This window comes from Cupressus sempervirens, chromosome 3 (assembly GCF_028749045.1).
Source record: "Cupressus sempervirens isolate cs-2001-9-10 chromosome 3, ASM2874904v1, whole genome shotgun sequence".
NCBI classification, from domain to species: Eukaryota; Viridiplantae; Streptophyta; class Pinopsida; order Cupressales; family Cupressaceae; genus Cupressus; species Cupressus sempervirens.
In genome coordinates this window covers 981,613,595-981,640,763 of record NC_143120.1, presented here as the reverse complement: position 1 = coordinate 981,640,763, position 27,169 = coordinate 981,613,595, and the positions used below count along the sequence as shown (strand labels likewise).

Here is a 27,169-nt window from a genome sequence, read left to right as displayed (position 1 = left end):
GTAGGCAAATATGTATTTTCCACATTTTTCCATCCTCTTATGATACCTATGGAGTTCTTCCTTGGTTTTGTATAATCTTGGACCAAGTTATCACCCCAATGCATTTTACACCAATTCCTGGTTAAAGACAAATCTACATTAGTAGATAGATTTCCATGACCATCCCACAAATCCTCCCAGACTTCTACTTTAGCCCATTTCCTAATTGAGAAGTAAGGTGACCAATCACTACCTATTTATTAGATAAGAGAAAATTCCAAATTGTTAAACCTTTTAGTGGATTTTCCATATGAGCATTATATCATTTTCTTGAGTATTTTGATTTTAGAATCCAAGTGTTTTGATTTTAGAATCTATACCCATAATTAATTTGGTTGTGTACATGTTCTAGATAATCTTTGCACCTAAGGCCTCATTTAGTGTGTTTCAATTTCTCAAACATGAACCCCTAACATTTTTGCTTGTGTAGACCTTGATCGAGGCCAAGAGTAGGAGTTTGTCCTATTTTGTGGCTTCATTATAGAAAAACCTCCTCATTTTGTTCTATTTGTTTTATAATCTTCTTGGAATTTTTAAGAAACGTCATAGGATAAATTGAAATGACTTAGATGACAAATTTTAGTAGGAGAATTCTTCCTGCTAAAGAGATCCATCTACTCTTCCAACTATTCATTTTTTCAAAGCAGTCATTAACTAGATCTTTTCATTAGATAGATTTTCTCGCATTGTCAACGAGTGGTACACCTAGGTATTTACCTAGAAGGAATCCCATTCTATTTCCCAAAATTTTACTTATCTCACATTGTTTAGATATTGGGGTGTAGAAGAGAAATATGGTTGATTTATGCCAATTATTTTTCTATCCCTAGGCCATGCTATATGTGTCAATAGTTTCGTGCATCATTCTTGTCTCTCTAAGTGAGGAAGCACCAAATAGTAACATGTGAGCAACAAACTGTAGCTGTGAAACATGCTCAACATTTAAGGCCACCTTAATACCTTTCTAGCTTCTAGCTCCTCATTTGCTTGATATTAGTCTTCCCAGTGCTTCCGCCATAATGATATAAAGAAATGGGGAGCTAAGATCCTCCCATCGTATGCCTTTAGTTCCTTCAAAAAACCCTTGAGGACTTCGATTAATCAACATTGAGAATCGAGGAGTTCTTATGCATGATTCAATCCAATCATTCCATCTATTGTCAAGACCTATCTTTCAGAGAATAACTAGTAGAAAGGTGCGGTTCACCTTATCATAAGTCCTCTTTATGTCTAGTTAACTAGCATTAATTCAATGCATTCTTGATGGACAATGTCCACTACCTCATGAACCATGATATTGCTTTCATAGATTGATCTATTTGGAGCAAACACACATTGTTATGGCTAAATGACCAAACATAACACATATTTTAGTCTATGTGCAATAACCTTTGAGATGATCTTATAGATAGTATTGTATAGTGTATTGGGTCTATATTCTTCAAAGGTTTGAGAGTTCTTTTTCTTTGGGATCAAGGTTATGAAGGTGTTATTTAGATCTTTTAGGATGAAGTTGCCTTGTTTAGATTCCTCCACAACACCCCAAATACCCTTTCAATATATTTTCACTTTATTAAATTTGTAAATTTTTTTGTAAAGTTTGAACAATGAACTATCAACAATCTTGTTTTTTTTTATAAATATAAATCTTATCCAATTTTAATATAATGTAGATCCTATTTAATATTTATAGACATATTTTGAACTTGTTTCATATAAATTTTTAAATAATGTAAATGATAACTCTATATAGAAATCAAATCACACGAAAAATTATAATATATATCCAAAAAGTTATAATTAAACTCTAAGTTATTTAAAAATAAGTTAACCTAATATAAAAACCTTGTCTAAATTCTTCCACAACATTCCAAATATCCTTTCTACATATTTCCACTTTATTTTAAATTTGTAAATTCTTTTGTAAAGTTTGAGGGAATTTTTATAAACATAAATCTTATCTAATTTTAATATAATGTAAATCTTATTTAATTTTTATAAACACATGTCTGAATTTGTTTCATATAAATTTTTAAATAAATGTAAATAATAATTCTATATAGAAAACATATGCAACCAAAAAATTACAGTATACTTCAAAAAAATATATAATGAAATTGTAATTTATTTTAAATAATAATAATTCTATATAGAAGACAAATTATGCTATAAAATTATAATATATTTAAAAAAAATTATCATTAAATTACAATTTAAAAAATAATTTAATCTAATATAAAAACCTTCCATAGTTTGAACAATGAACTATCAACAATCTTGATTTTCTACAAACAAAAATCTTATATGATTTAAATTAAATAATAATTCTCTATAGAAAACAAATACAGGTTAAAAAATATATAATATATTCCTTAAAAAATATAATTAAATTACAATGTATTTTTAATAATTCAACGTAATATAAAGATAATACGCGTAAAAAATTTCTGCACTACCTCTATATTTGAAGTAAAATTTTATTTTGCACAAACTGGGCTACAAGTCTAAAAGGCCTTGTGAAGCAGGAAGAAAAAGAGGAGCCATGGGAGGGCATGGAGGTCTGAACATTCTCCCGCAGAAGCGATGGAATGTATACAATTTCGACAACAGAGAGCGCGTTCGCAAAGACGAAGAAGCTGCCGCCCGGGAAGAACAGCTCAAGCGAGAGGAATCCGCAAGGAGAGATGCCGAATTTCGCTTAGAAAAACTCCGCCAAGCCAATCAAGCAAAGCAGGGCTTCCAAACCCCTCAGACCCTACCTACGTCTTCTCCTTCCCAAGCCGTCGCACAAGATTCCACGCAAGAAAAAGTGCCTGAATCTGATTCCAAGCACATTAATTTGTTCCAGGGTTGGAATGGATTTCAAATGGAAGGAGAGAAGAGTGATCATCGGAAGGAGAAGAAGAAGGACGATCCTCGGCCTCCAAAGAAGCAGAAGAAGATGAAAGAGGGTGAAGGGAGTGTTAGGGTTGTTTTGCCCGAGGATGAGATATACAGGCTGGGCTATGGGGTTGCAGGAAAAGATGTCAAGATGCCTTGGTATCTTTCTGATAGTTTTGTGGCTCAGCAAAAGGAGAATGAGAAAGAGGAGAGGAGGTCCAATACCAAGGAATACCCGGAAAGGAATGGTAAAACTCTAATTTCTCTTTGTTCACAGTTGATTTATATTTTCGTTTATTTGGGAGCAGGATTTTGAAGATTCGAGATATGGTGTCATGAATTTGTATCTGGATACCACTTTGCAATGTTGCTAATTCTATTTCCAGTGATGAATCAAGAGATAGGCATTAGATAAGTTCCTATCTTGTCGCTATTTTAGTTCTGGATTTCGATGATAAAACTAATTTAAGGATGCTTTCTCTTTTTTGATAATATCAGTATCTTGGTAATCATTCTGTGTATTTACTTTCCATGATCAACTCTACTTGAAAATACAAATGTGTTAGGATGACCAGAATCGCTCATCAAGTTTTTTGCTAGGTAATTGCTAATTTGTGGTTGACTTTCGTATAAAAATTCACAAGTTTCAGACAAAGAGTTGCGGGCCCTACGCTTGAACTTGTTTATGTGATAACATACTTGGGCACTTTAAATTGCTGGAGTATAAGCAGAACAGGAAGAGAAAATTAGAATATGTTTTGTATTCTCTGTTAGGTGCATCCAATCAAAATTGAGAATAGGAATACATATTCCCATTTTGCCCCTAAAATGAGCATATGTTCATGCCAAAAGCACCCTTCTCACGTATTCCAACATCTATGACCTCAATCATTTTGCCCATCTTGACAAGCTTCCAAGCGTAGTCTGTGGTAAGATAATCAGATGGGGACTCCACAGACGTATCTAGAGCCTTTCTCCCACTCATTATCTCTAAAAAGAACAACCCCAAAACTATAGACCTTGCTTTGATCTGTAAGCTGACCATACAGAACTTATTCAAGGCCAAATAACCATGAGTACCCGCTATTCGTATGGTGAGATGTGATTGTCCTTCTGCGGTCATTTTGGCGAGCCCAAAATCAACAATGCAGGCATTGATTTGATCATCCAGCAGAATGTGAGTGGCCTTAATATCTTTGTGACAAATGAAAGTCTGATGATTCACTTTCAGGGGTTCATTTCATTTAATTTCTTTACAACTACTGAAAATATTAACCAAAAAGATATAAACTTAATCTTATTTCAATTCTAGTTTTGCACGACCAAACAAGGGATTCACATATTTCCAATCAAATTTCAGGTGAACCAAACGGGACTGGAATTGTCATTTCTCATTCTCATTTCCCATTCCCATTCCCATTCCTATTTTCTATTCTAATTTCCAATTCCTATGCCTGCGACCAAATGGGCCCTAAAAGCTTTGAAAGTTGGAATTGAATATTGAATCATTTTGGTGCACATTTGCCAAAAATATTTTTTAATTTTTCTAGTTTACCAAATCTTAAACTATTTGTGTTTTGATCTAGCCCTATAATACTTTTGGGCGTGTGTTGTTTTGGAACCTGTTTAAAAGCATTCATGTCAAGTACAGACCTAACAATATTTCAATGATCATGTGCAATCTTTGCTTGTGAACCAAAAATTTGGCATGTCCTACTCATCATGCCATGGACTTAGATGATATTAATTCATTTGCTAATTGGACAGCCAAAGAGGCTCATGATGATATCTTGTTCATTGACAAGCATCTGTGTTTGATTGGAGAGAGCTGAAGTAGAGGTGGATGCATTGGAGGACAAATACACATTTGAGGAAATAGTCATTCCCCCTGTTAGCAATGACTTGCCTTCTAGTGCAAGGCTTGATGGAGAGAGGAGAACGTAGATCATTTTTGGCTGTTTATTTTGAATGCACATTTTCAATAGATGAAAAATTAATATTTATGTTTTTTCAATAATGTAATTCAATATATTGTTTGACTTTGAAATTTCAAGTTTTGAGCTTGTGAGGGTCATACGACACAACCTTTGAGTTATGACAATTGATGATCACAATAGACTATTTTTTCTAGATGCGTTATTTTCTAGTTTTGTTGTGTTTTCCTAATGTTTGTTGTATTTTTCTGAGTATTGATGTATGAGCTCTAGGATTTAGTGTAATCCTTTAGATTTTTGTTTTCATTCCTGTTGAAGTTGATGAAAGATCAACCCCACAACTCTCAAGAATCACTTGTATGCAAACACCTGTTACAGAAAAGAGAAGCAAAAAACTATGGAGGCTGAAATTGCCAGATCCATAGACAAGACATTCTTGATGAGCAAAAAAGTAGATTGCTATAATCAAAAGAAAAAAGTCTCAATTCTCAATTCTCAATTCACGATTGAATTTACAATGAGATCCTTATAAAGGAGATCGAAACCCTAAAAAGGTCTAACCTAGGTTGCATCAAAATAATTAATAAAAGAATTAATTATTAGATGCCTAAAGTTTAGCTTAAGCAACTAGAGTTAATTAGGAACTATCTAATTACTCTAACACCCCCCCTTAAGATAAACTTAGGGAGTAGCTAAAAAGCTAGAAACTACTATTGAAAGTAGATTTGGGTCCCGACAAACAAGGCTTGATGAGGTATCCAAGCACAAACAAATCTTTGAAAAGAGGAGAAATAGAGAAAACCACATGGGAAAAACGGAAAACCCTACTCCAAAAAGAGATGGAAATAATGCTAAAAGAAACTAGTTAAGGACTGAAGAAGCCTCCAAACTAGGGAATGTAGAAACAAAAGAGGATCATGAAAAACACCATTGAAGCATGTAGAAACTGCAAAGCTTTGTCAAAAGTAATTGCTGATCTGAAGAACCTCCACTAAAATAGAACCTGACTAGGTAGAGAAGACTGTAATCTACATCGAATTAGGAGGCACACAAAGGCAAACAACTGGACTTGAAGATACAGATGGTATGAAATACCAAAGCTTGAAGAGTTAATCAATCGAATCAAGGAAGCATGAGAAACAACAGAAGAACCCCCCCTAATGCAGACAAGGGTGAGGTGACAGGCAAGTGGAAAAGTGGGCCAAAAGAACTGCATGTCAAGGAACCACGATCAAGATGCACAAAAGAGTACTTATGTGTGTATTAAGGTGATCAATCTCAGATACGACATGAGGCTAATGTCATGGAAGGGACACTCATTGGACAAAGGAAGATGGCAAAGAAAGGCAAAACATCAAACCCCCATGGCACTTTATCAGAGTAGTGCGTGTACAATAAGGCATAAAAAATGGTGAATCCCAAGAATACAATAAGTTGCAAAAGTGTCCTCAGATGACACTACTCGAATTAGAAGGCAAACAACTGAAACGAAAATACAGATGCAGTATGACACTTTATCTCAGTGCGTTTGCAAGAATGCATACAAAAGATGTCTAAATAGATCAGAAGATACATAAGACTAATACAATAGGTAGTACAAGTCATGACGAATCATCTGAAGCAAATAAATTGATCCCCGGACTTGAAACAACCAAGTTATCCACTAGAATGCAAAAATGCATAATACTAAATAGAATGTGCTTGGAGTAGAATCTAGAAAAACAACCAGCATCACTGAAAAGAGGTCAAAAAGACCTTTCCAATGATATAAAGAATTCCCAAATCGGAGATTGGATGCTTAAGATATGTCTCCCAAAGTGCAAAACTGTAACCCTAACTTTGACAGCAGAAAAAGCCACCAAAAATGCATGAAAATTGAAAACTAACTGTACCACTATGATGGGCTCGGAACCAGCTTTTCAGCAATATCTCGTTTGCAAAAAACGGAGTTCATATGCTCGAGATATGAGCAAAAAAGTGAAGGTAGGTCCAAACAAAGGCTGAGAAGGTGACAAGAAATGGTGATGCAATGCTGATGTGGTGTTGATGTCAGCAAGTGATGAGCCGAAATTTGATGGTCAAACGGTCGTCGAGGCAAAAAAAAATGCCTGAAAATAACTCCTATGGGAAAAATATCTGACCACTGGAAACACAATGCCGGAAAAAGGGCCGGTGCCAAAAGAAAAATCCGGTGGCCAAGAGTGAAAAAATCGCCAAAAGTTCACTGAAAAAGGTGACAGTTTCTCATGGCAAGTCTCGAAAAAACAATGCATGCACAACATGTGCATGTGTCGGTCAAAATTCTTGGAAAAATGCTGATTACCCTTAAATTGGGTGCGGGTTCAGATTACAAACTGCAATTCAAAAAAGAATTATCATCAGTTTGTAAAGACTGGAGGGCTTCATAACGGGAGATGTCCAAAACAAAATTGGTGGCAACAATGGTGGGTGTGTCTCACAAATAAAATTGCATCTCCTCATATGAATCCGCATGACAACATCAGTTACAGGCATGCTTGCAAACTTGATAGCAGCTTCTCCACATGAATTGTCCAGATTATCAATCACAACTACTCAAGAAGATGACATTGGGAATACAAAAGAATAAAGCCACAAAAACTCCAGGGTGCAACCCAAATGTTAGCTTTACAGGCCTAGCAATGACTTAAAAGAGCAGAATAGTGCATAAAATACCAGAAGATCAAGCAATAGTCTCCTTTCAAAAAATCACTCTAAAAAGCTCTTTAAACACGCATTCTAGTCTCTGATTATACACCTCCACTTGCATTCCACATGAATCAATCTCCATTCATAATCCACATCATTGTAGTCTAAAATCTCCACCAAATGTGGCAAATTGTGCTGTGCAACCTCCATCAGAAAGTTTCGATCCATGGTGGAAGCAACCCCCTAGATTTTGATGTGGCACCCATAACAGTGGTGCTCCACGTAGAACTGTAGACCCTTGTGAAACTAGTCCATTCATGGCGAGATTAGCAATCGCCTCCTCCCACTCGTAAACTGCCAGGTCTCCAAAGAAAGAATAGTTTTGCTAGAAGATCTGAGGTGACCGCAAAAAAAAAAACAATCCTCCTTATAAAAAAGGGCGGGTGGAAAGGCGACTCTTCTAAGGACTCGACACAAGAGTCAACAAGGCCATATCAAGGTAACATGCCCAAGATCCTAGGCGCTGACAGAGTGCCCGACATGCTCACTCACAGAGCGCCAATATGATGTTGCAACCTTTATCCTATGTATTAAGGGAGTACAAGGTTAGTTACAAAGTTGGAGCTGAAGAGGTAGTGGAACGAACAATGCTCCATCCATTGTTGACAAGGTCTAGTCACGTTGGCATGATCACATCAATGGGGATTGTAGATTAAATTACCTTTTCTCTCTTCATAAGATTTCGCTTTATGAGCTTTTTGCATTCTCTATTTAATAATCAATTAGTAATTATTAAATAACTTTTACCTTTTAGTTTACCCGTTGTAATTTATTAGGTTACCCTTTTTCGGGTTTCGATCTCCTTTTATAAGGATTGATCTCTTTGTAATTAAGTATCATTTCTTTCTCTGAGAATACAATTTGCATGTTTTTAGAGCAAACCCTTGCCTCTTGTTTTTTTCTTCTCTTGGCTTCGTGGATTTGATTTGCATATTTGCTCAAATCCTTCATGGTATCAGAGCCAGATTTGTTGTAGCTTGTTCGGTAGTTGGAGAAAAAGAGAGAATGAGAGTTGACTGATCAGATTTGGAATTTTTCGGGTATTTCTTGAGAAAATAGGGGGTCACTGATTTTGGGAGCAGCTTGAGGCTAAACAGAGCTCACGGATGGATTCAAAAGGTGTCAAAATCCCTGCTTCCATATAAAGTTCATTTGTTTTGGACAATGTTGGTTCGGGAGGCAAAATGTTTTTGCTCGGCAAGGTTGTACAACCTCTGCACGCACTCCGAGGCGTGTTATTTTATCAAAATCACAATTTTTTTTTAAAAAAAAAGGCAGTTTTGAGCCACTGCGGTCAACTAACCGTAGCGGCACCACTACGATTATTGCTGGTGCTCATTGCTTAGCAGCTCTGCTAGCGGTTACATAGCAGCTCCGCCAGCAGTTTCGCCGCAGTTGTGCCTACCCTCCACCCTGCCGCCGCCCATTAGCGGTGGGTTTTTTTAATTTTTTTTTATTATTTAAAAAAAAAATCTTTCTCTTGCTCATACGGGGGCCATGTTGGTTTTTTCACCATAACTTGAGCATACGAATGTCTTTTTTCAATTTGAAAGAAGCGCTGGAAAGCTGGTTCCGAGATGAAGACGATGGATCAAGATTTTTTTGGTTTTGATGCAGTTCGGTTTCCTGTTTGGGCGGTCAAAGCCGGATGTTCAGTTTTTCACTCCAAAGGGCATATCTTGAGCGTCCCATCTCCATTTTTTGAAAATGTGATATTTTTGAAAAGTTGGTTCAGTGCTATTTTCAGAAATACTAGTTTTTCTTCTAGATTTAGCTCTATGCTCTTTCTATCATGTTTTTTTGCTTTATTGCTCTATGGTGGATATCTTGGATGTTTCAAGTCCGGGGATCTTTCTCATAGCATGGGATCTCTTCTTTTGGGTTGTACTATCTTTTGTAACAGCTCTTTGCCCTTTCTGATCATTGTTGATATCATTTGTAAGCATATTTTTGCAAACGCACTAAAAGATAAAGTGCCACTTCTTGCATTTTTCGGGATCTTTTTCATCATTGTGACTTATTGTACTCGCACTACATTATAAAGTGCCATGGGGGGATAGTTGTTTGCCTTTTAGTGCAATATTCCTTTGTCAAGTGAGTGTTCCTTCCAGGACATTAGCACCATGATGTGTCGATGACACGTGCCTTTATAGGTGTCTGTACCTCTTCCTCACTCTTGATGTTCTTGGTTCTTTCTGTTTTGCAAGAGATATTGGTCCATTTTCTTAGTTGCCTGTCACCTGGCCCTTGTCTGCATTAGGGGGGGGGTTTCTTCTATTGTTTCTCATGCTTCCTTGGTTCGATTGATGAACTCTTTAGGCTTTGGTGTTTCATGCCATTTGTTTTTTCAAGTTCAGCTGTTTGCCTTTGTTTGCCTCTTGATTCAATGCAGATTACAGTCTTCTCTACTTGGTCAAGTTCAATTTCAGAGGAGGTTCTTCAGATCAATAGTTTCTTTTTGATAGAGTTTGCGACTTCTTTATGCTTCAGTGGTTTTTTTTATGATCACTTTCTATTCCTATTTTCTGGAACATTCCTCTAGTGGGAGGCTTCTACAGTCCTTCACTAGGTTTTCAGCTATCTCTTTTTGGAGTAGAGTTTTTCCCATTGGGTTTTCTCTATTTCTCCGTTTCATAGAGATTTTTTTGTGATTCGGCACCTCATTAGGCCTTGTTGCGAGGACCCAAGTTTGCTTTCAGCATTGCATTGTAGTTTCCTTGCTCGTTCTGCATTGTTTGTAACTGCATTGTTGCCCATCTTAAGGGGGGTTTTAGAGAAAAAGGTTAATTTAATTTCATTAATTAAATTACCTTTTCTCCCTTCTTAAGATTTCGCTTTATGTGCTTTTTGCATTTTCTATTCAATAATTAATTAGTAATTATTAAATATCTTTTACCTTTTAGGTTACCCTTTTTTGAGTTTTGATCTCCTTTTATAAGAATTGATCTATTTATAATTAATTATCTTTTTTTATCTGAGAATACAATTTGCATGTTTTTAGAGCAAACCTTTGCCTCTTCTTGTCTTTTTATTCTTTGTGACAGATTTTCTACATGCAAGTATTCGAGGGCTTCATGGATTTGATTTGCATATTTGCTCAAATCCTTCAATTCCTTCTTTAAATTTTTGTTATTTACTTGCAAGTTTTGATGTTGGCACCTTTTTTCTGCAAATTGTGGCTTTTAGTCCCCTACTCTATTGATCGTTCTTGCTTAATATTTTATTTTTCCATTTTTCCAAGGCAATCAACTCTTACCTGGTTGAGGAATTGATTATAGAAGGTTTTAAAACTAATTATGCATTGATTGGGTCTTCTAGGGCCCCACATATCACGAGGGATATCTCTATATTCACCTATTTTGCATGGAAGTTAATAGGAGTATTATAATAATTACATCACTACAATGTAATTGAAAAATTAATCCATCTCAATGAAATATTGAATAAATACCTTAATATGAACAAGTTATGGGCCTTTGAAGTTGACCTATTAGATCAAATACTACAACAACCTGATCTAACGGATGAAGCTTGGAATTTTTTGTTTTGTTTCAATTGCTCCAAGCTGGCCAAATAGATAATCAATTTATAGGTTATTATGCAATAGTGAGATTCTTTTTGCGCCAAAGTGCTTGGAAAACCAAGCTGTTTTTAAATACAAATTCAAATCCTACAAGTTTATCTTAAGCTAAATTTACTTCTTAACGTCCAAGGAGGATGAAAAAAAAGCCTCTCTTAGTTAATTTGACCCTTTTGAATGCTTAGAGACTACTTATATCTTCTCCAATGGCCTCCTATAACGAGTGATATAAAAACACGCAATTTACACGACTATAAACCCTAACTGAGAGAATCATGAACATTATTCTAGATTAATATAATTGAGATTGAAACTACTTTGCTTTGGTAACATGTTAGATTTAATAAACAATAGCAATCATTCAATAGTCCTGGGAACAAGAACAAGAAAATGACACTAATTCATATGCAAACAAAAACAAGAATGGAAAGGTTCCATTCTAATATGTATTCAAGATTCAAATCAAAAGGGAATAAACGACAATGTATAGATTTTGGAATGGACAAGTCCAGATGACAGTTGACCTAGAGAAGTTGAGTTACCCTTAGTTATATGTGGTGACTGAATATGTAGGAGCAAGTAGTAGTGATGTGAAGAGAACTCAATTTGATGAGGGAGGTATAGCACGTACAACTATCAATCAAGGAATGAATGAGCTGGAGGTGGCAAAGAATTTCATCAAGGTAGTTGACATGTGCTCTTATTCCTAATGCACCCAAGAAAATAAATGAAATAATCCAAGTAAACTTAATATAAGGTGCAAATCAAATAACTGCACCAACATGTTGCACCAAATTGTTCTTAAGCAGCTGAAGTGTAGCTAGATCCTGATAGACAATGCCTTAGCATGTTTTTTCTAGTAGACGAGTGTTGTGTTCTTAATCAAACTAGTTCTTGCTACCAAGGAAAACTAATTGATACAGAATGTTGTATGCAAAAGTGTGAAGCCTTTCAAAATCTGCAAGGTTTCTTGCTTATCACTTCAAGAAACCCTATCACTCCAAGTTTACCACTCCTGTCTTTCAATATAGTATCTCTTTAATAAGCTAAACTAGCCAATATGCTACACCTTCCTATTTACTAGTTGGTATGTGGAATCTGAAATGTACAAGATAGAAGAATGATACAAAGAGTAGAGTAGTGCCATAATATATGGTATGTGAAGGGTCTTAAGCTTGTCTAATGGTGTACCTGTGTAGTGAAGGCAGTCCGGAGTACCAATATACCACAAGGGTGCATGGAACTAGGAGGCATGATTGCCCCTTTGACACCGTGCTTCCACCCATGTGACATTTACAGTCTAAATGATAGATCAAAAGAAGAAAGAGAGAAGAAGATTGTGTAGAGAGAGGCATTTTTGTGTGTTTTCTTTTTAAATTCAGCAAGAATCAGAGACACTAATAAAGCAAAGTTGAATTACAGCAAAACTGAACAATACTGCAAATCTCACAAAAAATGAACTTTACAAACTCAAGAATGCCCCCGACATAAATAGCTGAAAGCCTGCACATCAGGAGGCACTCAAACTGAAATCTGACCACACCATTGAAAAATGCGCAGTTTCAAAAAATATTTTCATATAGAAGGCCTCCAGATGTGAAAATTGTGCCTTCTAGAAAATCATTCTCTAGAGGGTTTGTGGGCAAGCAACTTAAGCTCTAAGGGGCTAATCAAATGACTTGGGACTAAAAACTATCTCTTCCCATGTGACAAGGGGCTTAACACGTCAGGAACCTTTCAGAAGCTCTATGCCTGCCATAGAACCATGCATTGCAAGGAGGCAACTACACTTTAAAATATATCAAATTAGTGAAAATAAAGTAAAAAAATATAATGTTTGAATTCTTGAGTTTCCAAGGGTATCTCTTTATTGTGTTTTTAGCTTGGTTTGGAACTTATGCACAAGTTCAGTGTGAATGTGTGGAAAGAGTTCAAATGGATTTATTTTTTTCACTTTCAACTTAAAGAAAGACATGCTAGGTAGTTTTGTTCAACTTTGTTCCTTTAACAAGTTATACATTCTTGTACATGACTAAGAACATCCTTCTTGATACCCTTCCAAGAGTATTTTTCCCTTTTTTGTTTGTAGGTTTTGTATCATCCTTGGTGATTGCTAAAAGATTGTTATGGTATTTCCTTGATGGTCTTATATGCCATTCTTAGGTTGGGCACAAGGAGTACCCTACTCTTATATAGAATGAGTTTTTCTACTACTTTGGATTCCTCCTTGGGCAAATTTCTTTCTAGGATATCATTAGCTTGTAGGTCTTTGACATATTGGACAATAGTTATCATTCTTTCAGTCTATTGTGATGCTTTTTGGGCAGTCCAAGCGGGGTCGTCGTGGCAAGGCATTTGCTACGACATTGTTTGTCCCTTTCACATACTCAATATCAAAGTCATAAGTTGAATCTTGCTTATCCATTACTACTGCCTATCTTTTAGATCCTTTTGATTCATAAAGAACCTTAAGTTGCTACAATCTATTTTAGCATTGAACCTCCCACAAACTAAATATTGTGTGAACTCGGTTAGGGCGTGCATGATGGCTAACATCTTTTTGTCACAGATTGAATAGTGTCTCCTAGTTTCAATGAGTTTGTGGTTTTCAAATGCAATTGGATGTTTGTTTTGCGTGGACTTCTCCAATCTGTAATGCCCCGCCTGGAGATCCTTGGAACAAGGATTCAGTTCAAGCCAAGATATTTTTTTTACAAGTATGAATGCACATGACAACATCATACAGGGATCACAAAGATCACAACAAAAGACTTCAAGAATCCGAGCAACCAAGGAATCTCCAATTGCCACTACCAAACATAAACAACAAACCACGGAAGGATGCAAACAAAAACAAATCCAATAACATACCGAATTCAAAATGCAATCCCAAAGTATTTGAGAATACCATAAAGGGTAACCAAAACACTTCCAAAAAACTTCCGGTCAAACCGAAAAGTGCTTGCTGTCCGCCTGTGTAGGTTTTTCCAAAACCTAGATGATACTTTAGTACAACACTGTGTGATACTTTCCAGTATCGTACAACCTTTCTAATGAAGGCATGCGATATCTTCAAGGATTGGGCGACACTTCTTAGGAAGGCGTGCGATATTTTACTAGTATTGTACAACCTTTCTTCAAGAGGCATGTGATACAACAAAGTGTCACATGATAGAGCTTACAAGGGCATGCGATACATCGCACAATTCTTCTCCTTTGGACGTGCAATACTTTAAAGTATCGCCCACTGCTGATGTATGGTCGCCCAAAGAAAGAAAGAATTACTCTAAGGGCCAAAACAAGGGATAAAATGAGAAATCAAACCTCCACACCGGGGAGTACCGGATCCACATAGATCGAGGAATGAACACTCAAGTGCATAAACAAGAAGATGCCATGAAATAAGAAGAGGAACTTCTATCCATCTAAACCATAGCAATAAAAAGGACATACTAAAAGCAACATCACAGTGTACAGAAATAACATCACAATAATTGAACAACCAAACTAAGTGTGTGGTTTTGCCCAACCATTGATAACATCATAAGACTATCATGGGTCCTAGCCATCCCTCATGCATAACATTCCAAACCACCGACCAGATCATTGGAGCTATCTTATGAGGATGTCACTACTAAAATATGCTATAACATAAGAATAAAGAAATCTAACATGCTAGAAGTAAAGCATAAGATAATCCTACAAATCAAACTCATCATGTACCATATGCTAAACATCATAATAAGGAAATGCGTCAAATAAACTAGCATCATCTAAATATGATATCCAAGCATTCCAATGAAAGCATAAATCACAAGAAAGCCTACTTTGGAACCTGAAGTATCAAGTGAAAACATCCAGCAGTGGTCGCACTAGGACAAAAGGCCGTCTCTGTACATCGGTCCCTAGTAGTGGTATGGGTAGTTATGCGTCCCAACCATGTGGAACCCGTAGGTCCACTCCATAAGTGTTATTATCACTCACACATTTTATTTAGTTATCACTTACTTAAAACTTCCTTTACCAACCCTATGGCATCATGACATCAGGCTGCGAGATAGAAGCCCCCTCCATATGCTACCCTACCTTACCCATGCTCATCCAACAATGAGTGCCCATAGGCATGCAAATTCCCAACCCAACTCCAATGATCATAACTTTCGGAAGTACCAGGGAAGATCAGGCCTCGCAAGTCACTCGGTAGATGTACGCGCACATACTCGTGTGTTGTGCACCACCATCACAAAGATCATAACACAAGGATTGGATGAGAACACAAGCAAAATATCACTCAATCAAAACAAGCTCGAGAGGATGGATTCTACACGAATCCCAAAAAACAATAAAACCATACATCATGAACTCACTCAACTGGTCTCAATCCAAGAGTATGGATTCTACGCGAATCCCAATGATGCAACAAGACCAAACATCATGAACTCACTCAACCGGCCTCAATCTGGGAATATGGATTCTACACGAATCCTAGTGTCCTCGAAACAATAACAAAGGTCCAAAGAAACAATATCACCAGGTATAAAATCACTCAACCGAACACAAAGTCAGGAGAATGGATGCAACACGCATCCCAATGCAAACATAAAAGAGCAACAATGGTCTGACTGACATTCAAACGGATGATCCAGGTCCACGACCAAACTCATGCCAAGAAAACTTGAGAAAATAGGGCGGCACACAAAATGAAGTAAAAACCCCCAAAATTGGAAAACTTTGAAATTAAAACCCATTTGTCCTTTGGGTACAAAAACCTCGAAAGTCCAATAAAAATTGGGTTCAGACACCGTATGCGAAAAACGACCAGCATAACGGTGTGAAACCCCAAACCCCCATCTCGGAAACAGGGAAAATGTTCATACCCAACCAACCGGGTAGAACCAGCAAACAGAAATGGAGGGGAACATTAGTTCTCAGCCTCTTAACAAACGGCTACCAAAAACAAAATTAGAAACATAGTAGAAACAATAAAACGAGAGAGCCCTACTTCACAGCCAAAAGGGCAAAATAGGAATCTAAAACATCAAATAAAAATCTCGCAGAAGTAGTCGAAAATCGCAGCAATCCAAAGTCTCCCCAAGCTAGATCCAACGAGACCAATCTTGTGATGATTCCACGCTCGTAGCTCCCACAACGAACAAAACAGTAAATCGTCATGAAGAGGATTTTGGGTTTTACTCTCAAACTTTCTAATTCAAAAGTGAGAAGTGAGGAATTAAATTCCTTTTGGGATACTTATTCACTTCTCGAGTGAATAATCGATTAGGGCAAATAACCAGCCAACTTAGTTAAACCCTGAATCGATCCAAAGAAAACAAGTTATTCCTAGTAATAGGAATTTATTTATAACAAAGCTGTCAGAAATTAAATTCAATAAAATTAAAAGCCCAAAAACGAAAAAACACAGAAATTTCCTTAACAACTTTCATGACAATGCGAACCTCTAAATGCACAGACACACTCACTGGTCTAATCACATAATGCAAATGAGTTCGGATTTAATAATTACCAAAATGATTAATTAAACAATTAAAATAAGGATACGTCGACCATATAGGGTTGACATTGGTAAAATATGAATAGTTGAATCACTAACTCCATGTGCCACTACTAGGGATATAAATTCTGCACACTAAACAACACAATCAAGTGCAATTGCATATAATAACATAACCGAAGCAATAAATGTATTAAATAACTAATTTAACCATTTATTCAATTATAATAGTCCATTTACATCACACATTCGCATATAGCATAATGAAGTAAATAACCATAGCATTAAATCTATCACATAACATAATTAGAGATATGTCCAAATACCAGATAACCATATATCATCATAAAACACACTATCATCTCAAAATGACATCATCATGCAATATGATTAACTGAAATCAAAGCGTAACATCCGACCCTCAGGTCATCCCAAATGTAAAACATAACATGAGTGACAAGTATCTCTTGGATCAGAATATAATAAGGTAAATATCTGCAACACAAAACCAATGAATCCAACATGGACAATCTATTTTTAATTATTTAAGCAATAATAATGGTAGTTTTCACAACATGAAAAGGCACTTAAAACACATAAGCAAACATACTCATAAACATGACTAACCATTGCTAGAGGAACCTAGTCCAATGTAGTAGGTAGTAGTACATAGTGCAATCTCTGCACACATCTTTGGTAATCACAGAACAACATCATGGTACCACATCGATCTTCGTAACCATTGGCACAAACCTCAGTGAGCCATAAATCACATCATAATCTCATAAATCAGCCACAAGCATAATTAAAGCAACTGATACAACATAATAAATCCAATCACCTCAAGGGTGTAGACCACTCATGGTCCTTGTTTACCGTATAGGGTAAATGGTTTATTAATGCATTCAAACAATAGACAAGAACATGTAACACATAGGTATTCTTTTTATTATTCGCATGTATACAATATTCGATGTGATTGATTACAATGATGATGCTTCCAAGTCCATTCTGGACGGTGTACATATACCTTTTCGAAGGGGTGACTCAACTGTTACGTGTCTGTCCAAATACAATTCTACCTGTTGGCTACAATATACATTTTATCGATAACATCATCCCCTCCCAAAAGAAAAGTTGTCTCCGAATGACAATTACAAAATATCCAAAACAGATTAACAAAACGGAATACATTAATTGATTAACTGTAACACGATAGATTTGTTTCTGTCACATCACATTCACATTCCTCCCGTGCTTGGACCAAATTGGTCTCCATAACATGTTGCATCTGTAGCCTCTGCTAACACAATACTGTCACCTTAGCCAATTTGACTTTGATATCCACCCGTGTTGCCTTCTCTACTTCCAACGCCTGGGTACGCTGAACTAAGTGTCGCTCTATTGCCTCCAGCTGGATGATCAACTTCTCCTGAGCTCTCTATGCATCCACCAAGATAGCCTCACGTCAAACACCTATTCTGAGTGCCTCAAAGCATATCACCCTTCTCAAAAGGCTTGCTCCAGTGCTCTCTCCACCTTTGGCATACAAACACTCCACACCTACAGCAGCTCCAGGTCTCATCAACTAGTCACACTTCTTACGACTGATAATTGAATTGACTGGGGGTCTAGGGTGCATCGCCTCCAGCAGGGTCGAGGGGTAGCACCCCTGCAGGGTTTTGGGGTAGAGCCAAGACCAAATTAACACCCTCAAACCCACACAAAAGTCCATGGAACACACTATTTTTGTGATTTTCTTCTAGTCCCACACTTTTTCTACCAATGACTTATGTTTTCTTCATTACCTGTTTATGTCTGTCCCTCCGGTGCCATACGTTTTCCATTCTCAACTGTTTTGATCTGTTGTCTTTTTTTTTTAGAACCCCTTATCACCCTTCGTCTGTGTTTACCAGTGTATTGCAATTTGCTTCCCTTCAAGTACAACGATCTCAGACTTCTGTGTTATATAGCTGACTATGCTTATGCCGTACAATGTACAACTACACCATTCACTGCCTCTAGTTCTTTGTATGGTCACCACAGAGTATGACTAATCAATACTTGTGTTCCTCCTTAGTGCCGTACGACCATACGGTGTACTTCCTGTCTCCTTTCTCCGTCTCCCTTTCCATACGGTGTATCATGTACCGCCTGTGGAATTTCTATTCTTCTGTTTAGCTGTATGGTGGATTAGTTGTCATCTCCTAAATAGGGCCATACGGTCCATGTGCTTTCCTTAAGGCTGTACGATGCATTAACTTGTGCTCTCCTTGAGTCTGTACCTTCCTTAGGCTGTACGATGGTTTACCAAGGTTATGATGTGAGGTCGTACAAATATTCCCTTTTCTCCCTGTTGTACGATGATTTCCTACTGCCGTACGATGTTCCTGTCCCTCTTTTGCTATTGCAGTACGGTCTTTACCAATAGCCGCCAGTGTTCCTTCCTCATTACTTCTTTGTGGACCGTATGGTATCATTTTTCGTGGCTTTTTGCTGCTCCTCAGTGCTCTCTACGGTACCTTCTTCCTCTCATTGTCCATACGGCCGTACAGTGTCTTCCAAGTGTTTACTGCTCAAAATACTCTCTGTTCAACAACATTTTTTACCTTTTTTCCTGGTAGCCGTACGATATCTTTTGTACAGTGGTGGATTCCTTGGTTTTCTAGTCGTATCGTACGGAGATGATTCCATTGACTAATTTTCTCCTATTTATATCTTATTACGTCTATCAACATAAAAATAAAAAGATTTTATTTTACACTTAATTTACATATATACACCAATATATATATTTTTTATTGTCTCTTAGTTGCTCGTCCACGAAGGTGTATTTTTTCTTTCATGATAGACATTCAGCTCCGACCCATTCATTGCATTAGCTATTTCATTCCCGTTGAGCGTCCATAATTTTATTGCTTTGTTATTGCCCACTTCACAGATTTTATATGGCCTGATCCACTTTATTTTAAATTTTCCTGATCTGATCTCATTGCGCCCATTATAGTTCAACACTAGCTGTCCCGATTGAGATTTGTACAACTTCAAGTGCTTATCGTCCCATGCCTTTTGCCTGTTTTGTGTAATCTTCGTGGCCCATACCATGAATTCCGTCAGATGCCACTCCTTGCCGTTAATAACTATATTCTTGATTTTAAAACCTTCACTCCGTACAACTGCAATATTTATTAAGCCCATCCTCTTTGTTTCTTGTATAGACCGTACGATGTGTTTTCCTCGTCGTCAGTACCTTTCTACTAAATCCGTGGTGCGGTGTAACCTTTTCTTTCCACACGGTCCGTTCACTGTGTACTGCACAGTGGAATCTTTCCTTTTGCTGGGTTCGTACGGTATGTTCCTCCCTTCAGCTTCAGCCGTAACCGCCTTTCCTTCTTCCACTTCTCTATGTTCCTTCAGACATTCATTTTCCTCTCCTTTCTCACCTTTGTTGACCCTTAACATATTACAGCTCGGAAAGAGCTCGTAATCCTACATCTGCCAGTGGAATAGGCCATTCATTGAGTCTAGGTCGTCATCATTCGACCCTCCTAATCTCAAACACTCCTTCGTCCGGTTCCATTTGCTTCTTACGTTCGTCCTCTCCTTCTGAAGTGGACGATCTGACTTCTCCCACCATTTGTGTGTGTAAATCAAATAATAAATCTCCATCCTTTGCTCTCCATTGATAGTTTCTTCTTCTAGTCATGTTTAACCTTTGCTTGTACTAGCCATCCTCGTCCAAGAATGGCATCATATCCCCTTCTTTTTAGTGGGATGACTACAAAGTTGAGCAGGAACGATTGTGTTCCAATAGTTACTAGTTGTGCCATCAGGATCCCTAGAGGCTTGATGCCATGTTGGTCTGCAGTTAGCAATTAGAACGTGGGTGGTCACAGCGTCAACTGTCCCAACTTCTTCCAAGTATCTTCTGGTAGGACATTTACCTTTGAACCTCTGTCCACAATTGTGTTTGAGAGGATCGTTCCCAATATACCCATTTCTACGACCGCCGGATGCCTTCCTGATGTGAGGGCTAGTAGCATTGGGTTTGCTGCGCTTGTTCCGCTTCCCTTCTCCTTCCTAGGTTCTTCTGGTAGTTTAGCAACCGGGGCCATGTTTGCAAGTGTCGTTCATAGTTGGGGCATTGTGAGGATCAGATCATTTAATTTTATTGGCACTTCAATTTGTAATATCCGCCTTATGATGCTCTATTTTGCGTAGTTCCTCATTGAGGTATCCGTAGTGTCCCCCTTCTCCGTTTGTGATTTCTCTGTTTGTATCCCTTTCTCAATTTGTGCCCATGCTTCTTCCAATCTCTTCTTATCTTCCATTGGGTCTGGGTACAGCTTTGCTTGTTTACGTGTAATTGCCAGGACTTCCTCTTCGTTCGTTCCCGATTCGATGTTGATCAAATTCACTCCTAATTTCAATTTTGAGCACTTGGCATCTTCATGGTCTCCAAGACCACACCATCTGCATAACAATTGCGGTGTGTTCGTTGTTGTACAGTTTCGTGCAAAATGGCCCCACAAGTTGCATGCCCGACATTGAACCATCGGTCGGTTGTTCGCATCATACTGAATCTGACTACGGCCCTCGTTATTATTGTTGTTTTGTCCCCTTTTGTTGTTTCTGTACCCACTCGAGGTGGCACTGTCATTGTTTGTGTTTTTGTTTCCTCTTGACGTGGATGCTTCCTATGTCAGGAGCACTTGTTGATGCCCTCTTGTTTTCATATTGAACGGGCATTCCTTTGTGGATGTCCCGCAATTTGGCAGATATCACAGAACTGATTCTTCGGACATGATCACTTAGTGTGATCTTCTGTCTTGCATTTTGTGCACCATAGCTCTTTTTCTCTGGTCTCGCTATTCCCTTTCTGCATATCCTTAAACTCTTTCATCATCTTGATCATATCCTTTTGGAGGGCTCGAACCTTCTTAGAGGGCTCGAACCTTCTTACTGCCCTTTTCATCACTAACGCTTTCCTTAGAAGAGGATTCATTCGAGTCGGATGATCTGCTTTTCTTCTTTTTTGTTTTCTGTTCACTTTCAAGTCTAACACTCGATTGTACGCTTCAGTGTACGATGATGGTGGTACAATCTTCATTTTCCTTTTTAACTCCAGGCAATCCTTCTATGAACCATCTCTTTTTTAGCCCGTCTGTTGGCTTACTTTCCATTTTATTTACTAATTCTTTTAGTTTTCTAGCATATACACAGACTGTTTCATTTCTTCCTTGTTTTGTGCTGTAGATTTCTGCTATCTTGTTGTCATCTTGTAGCAGTTAAAACTCTGTAATAAATTCCTTCTACGTTTTCCATGTGGTTAGCTTTGTCGGATCGGTGTCTGAAAACCAATTGATTGCTACACCTCATAAGGTGGATGGAAATTGCCTTGCCCATTTGCCATGGTCGTTTTCTTCATTCGTTGTCCAAATTGTTTTGCAAGTTTTGCAGTGTATGATTGGGTCAGCTATGCCATCTTTGTCGAACTTTGGTAACTTTTCCTTTGTACAGGCCATTGGTACCCTTTCTTTCTTTTATTGTGCGTTGTTGTCGCTACCTGCGTTGTTTTGTACTCCCGTGCTGCTCTGAACACTTGCTTTACGGACACCTACGTTCTCGAGTGGCGTGAAGACTTTCTCAAGGATTTGGTTGTTTTGACCAAACAGTATTTGCTCATCAGGTGTATCAGGGACGAAGAGTTCTCCCCACGCTCGTGTTCCTTCGACACTCTGAGCCGCGCTGGTTCTTCCCCTTCCGTCCGGATTCCCCCTTGGCGTATACCAGTTTGCCAATTCTTCCTTTGTTCCTTCGATCACCCTTCGCCTTTCTCGCCTTTTAAAATACAAATTGTAGTCTTCTCGTAATCTTTTACAAATGTGTCATGGATTCCTTTTTCCTAAGATTCTCTATTCTTTTTAAGGTATGAAGAGTGCTTTTCCTTTGTCTTCTATAAAAAGGTTTAGGAGGTTGACTCTTTGTATGGTACTTGCCCTTGGCAGGTGTGATGTCTCCATCTAATGCCTTTTGAATTGCATCATTAAGTGATGAAGGGTTGAGGGCACTGCCCAAGCACTAGAGAGATTCCAATCTTCTTTGACATGCTTCCGGTACCATCATTGAGAGTTTTTGGAACTCAGTGACATACTCTTCTATGGTTCCTTATTGCCTTACAAGTGTGTTTTCCCTAAAGTACCATTCAAGGTGTTTTTGGTCAAAATCTTTGGATGGGTTCTTGGGTGAACTCGTTGTAGGTTGTTGTGTGTTAGTGGTCTTGACTCTTGGGTAATGAGGCCATGTTGCCACCAATCATAGGCTGTCCCCTCTAGGTGGACCGTGACAAATTTTATGGTTTTCTTTTGTCATGGAGCTATGTGTGACAAAGTGTCCAATTTTTTAACCCAAAAAGGTGTCATAGCCTTCTCGGATCTATCAATTTCGGAGAAGGTTATCTTACTATTCCTTTCTTTTAAGTCTTTGTCAAATTGCCATCTTCTCTTATTTGGGGCAATTTGGTTTTAATCTCACAACAATCTTTAAAAGAGACATCCTTTATTTTGGAATCAAATCTTGAGTATGCTTCCACAAGTTCTTCCAAACTATCCATAGTTTTGTTGTTTGTTTTTTAGTCCATTGTGTTTCCACCTTAGGTAGGAAAAGGGTCTTGTTGGTCTTGGGGTTGATACCCTTGCTGGATTATTATGTTTGGAATAGTTTGAGTGGGTCTCCCGCCCATTGTATTGCTTGGGCCTAGAATTAGTGTTATTGATATTTTGGATTGCTTTGAGGAGAAGTTGGGCTGTTCTATTGTTTTTCTCAATGAGAGCTTGAGAAGGGCTCTCAATTCATTGCCCAATTGTTCATTCATGTAAGATTATTGGTGGATGCAAGTTTCCTTCTACCTCTTTCCAAGGCACTTTAAGCCCTTTAGCTAGGTTGCATCAACTACCTCCCATAGGATGGTAGGAAGGATGCTTTTGTAAATGTGTACAAGAGCTCTGATAGAGTGATATATACAATTTTTTGATAGTACTTTACTGAAGATTTGATATGAACAAAATAGATTTGTGTATATATATATATAAATGTATTGCAAATACATATACTTAATCTAACATGCTTCAATTTGATTGAAGCTACATTTTAATGTCCCTCTTAGCAAGGGAGAAGTGAATCAACAAAAGAACTCATTCTCTTGATATGTGCACTAGCATCAACCTCATTGATGCCTATTAGGGGAATAGGTTATTTGATTTTTGGCACTCTAGGACGTTGACTTAATGTAGTCTATCAGATAACAATAAATCACAATGTCACAATCTATATTATGGCACATTGTGATCTCCGACACTTCGGGACAACAACTTAATGAAGTCTGATCATGATACATTCGTTGCCATGAGTTTTGGCGCTCCTGGACAACAATTTAATGAAGTCTGTCATGATAATAGATCAAACTATTGATAAGATCATCACCTTACAATAGCTAAAACTATTGATAAGATCGTCACCTTACAATAGCTACCTTCTAATTAGATATATCAATGAAAGATTGTCACCGTTCATGGCATATTACACAAATATGAAATAGTAACTCTTTAAACATAAAAATGAATGTTCATATTTAGTACAATAATTTAAACCAAGATTCATTCTTAGGAGTTACAATCACATTTGAATCATCCCAAGTTTACCTCTGAAGTGCTCCAATTTAGGCTTAGAGAGAGGTTTAGTAAGTACATCGACAGTTTGCTCATTAATGTTGATTTATTTTAGCTTGAGAACATCTTTATCTACCATATCACTGACATAATTGTAAGGAATTTCAATATGCTTGGATCAGTTGTGGAAGACTGGATTCATTGACAGCTTAATATAGCTTTGATTGTCACAATGCATTACTATAGGTTTTAAGGGTGTCCCAAATAGTCCAACTAGCAACTTCCTTAACCATACAACTTCTCTAGCTCCGACGGAGGCAACTATATATTCTGCTTCTGTAGAACTTAGGGCGACAAATGACTGTTTTCTGCTAGACCAAGAAATCATAGCTGAACCAAAACTGAAACAATATCTTGTAGTGCTTTTGTGATCAATTGAGCTGCCGACCCAGTCAAAATCTGAGTACCCATGAAGTTGAATCTCAACTTGATCATATTTAAGACCAAATCCAATCCTAAGACCAAATCCAATCTTACCACGTAAATATCGTAAGATGTGCTTTGCTGCCATGAGATGGATCTTCTTAGGTTCACAAATGAGCTGACTTAATGTATTTGGTGCATAACAAATATGAAGACAAGTAATCACAAGGTACATTAGTGATCCGATTATTTGCTTGTAGTTAGTAGGATCAGTAGGTTTAGATTCGACCCTATCATTTTTAATCTTGTGAAGATTTGTTTCTATTGGTGTAGTCAAAGGCTTACAGTCCATCATTCCAAATTTGGTCAAGATGTCAACCGTGTATTTTCCTTCTTAAGAAAATGGAGTTTTCCTTTTGCCATACTTCTAGACCTAAGAAGTATTGTAGATGTCCAAGATCTTTCGTGTCAAATTCATTTGCTAGATCCTGTTTGCATTTTGCTATAAGATGGTCTTCACCTATTATTAGTAAGTCCTCAACATATAATACAAGAACAATCATATCACCATTAGAGACTTCGAAATATATATTAGGATCAGCTTCCTTTTTGGAGTATCCTAGTTTTGAGGGATAATCGTCTATCCTTCCGTACCATGCCCTAGGGGCTTGTTTAAGACCATAGAGTGCCTTCTTTAATTTGCACACAGTTATTTTTCAATAACACCATTTAGAAAAGCTGTCTTAATGTCCATTTGATGTATCTTCCACCCTTTAGATGTTGCAATGGCTATAATGATTTTGATAGAGGTGTATCAAGCAATTGGAGCAATTTTCTCTTCATAATCAATTCCAACTTTATGAGAAAATCCTTGAGCTACGAATTTGGCTTTGTATTTTTCAATACTGCCATTTGGTGCATGTTTGATTTTAAATAACCATTTGGACAAGACAACAGATTTATCTTTAGGTCTAGGTATGACGCCCCATACATCATTTTTTAATATAGATTGATATTCTTCAATCATTGCATCTTTCCAAGGTTGACATGATAATGCTTCTTCAACACTTGATGGTTCTAAATTGATGAGTTCAGATACTAGAGCAACATAGCATGAATGGCTTCTTGTTTTCTGGCTTTATCTAAACACTTCATCAGGTTCTACTTGATTTGCTTCTATCATCTTTCTTGCCCAAAGTGGTCTTTTCTTACTGTTAGGGTTTTTAGTATTTTGTGTATTAGAATGATCTTCGGAATTGTTCTCCTTCTGATTCTCAACTATGGGATTCTCATTTGATTCTGTAGTTGATTCTATGTTTGAATCGTCAACCTTCTTAGTAAGGTTATAAGTAGTATCTTCAAATTTTACATCTCTGCTGATTTCAATAGTTCTCTGTCCAGGAACATAAACCCTGTAACCTTTGGGGGATTCACTATACGCTATAAATATGCTTTTCTTCCCCGATGGTCTAGTTTAGTTCTCTTTTCTTCTGGAATATGAATATATATGAGACATCCAAAAATTCTTAGGTGACTTAAATTTGGCTTGTTTCCTATAAATACTTCTTTAGGGGTTATGTTCTTTAAGATTGAATGAGGATATCTATTTTGAATGTAAATTGCGGTATTCTAGGCAGAATGATATGTGAAGGTTTTGGTCATGCATCATGGCTTTGGCAGATTCTATAATACATCCATTTTTCCTTTCTACCACTCCATTCTATTTAGGATTATAACAGACATAACACTCCCTCTTAATCCCAACAGAGGTGATATTCACCCCCATTGTCTAATCTTAGTGTTTTGATTCTCTTTCCAGTTTGATATTCAACTAATGCTTTAAACTTTTTGAATTTGGATAATACTTCATTTGATTCCTTTAGTTTTAGGAAGTAGATCCAAGTTTTTTTAGAGAAATCATCTATAAAAATTACATAATACAGGCACCCACGTAGGGAAGGGACAGACATAGCACCACATAGGTCGGTGTGAATAAATTCAACAAGTACGGTTTTGGATTTATGTTCACTTTTGGGAAACGATCCTTAGAATGAAGATGGCCAAGTCTTCTATGCCAGATTTCATTTGAGTTTGAAACTTCATGGTTTAATGCTAGGTTTTGATGATTACAAAGTTTGTACAAGCTTCCATCTCTGAAACCAATGGTGATTGCATTCTTAATATTAGAGTTCTTGGGCCAGGATAGAACTTTATCTTCTTGAAATGTGATACAATACACTTGATCTGCTAGGCCTGAGATTGAGACCAAATTTCTTCTGATGCCAGTAACAAATAATACATCCTTTAGTTGAAGAGTGACTAATGTTTTTTGTTGTATTGAACATGTTCCAATTCCCTTTATTGAATATGTAATCTCCTATTATTACTTCTTCAGTGGAGTGACCTT

The 27,169-nt window shown here is 37.3% G+C and overlaps 1 protein-coding gene across 1 annotated transcript in view; it reads left to right on the top strand.

The window, feature by feature from the left end:
- Positions 1–2,527: 2,527 nt before the first annotated feature.
- Positions 2,528–27,169, top strand: part of LOC149570039 (uncharacterized) — a 30,952-nt gene continuing 6,310 nt past the window's right edge. Inside the window, exon 1 of the mRNA XM_089822692.1 lies at positions 2,528–3,167. Coding sequence (XP_089678818.1) covers positions 2,582–3,167 — 586 coding nt within the window. The 5' untranslated portion in view covers positions 2,528–2,581. The remainder of the gene's footprint in view (positions 3,168–27,169) is intronic.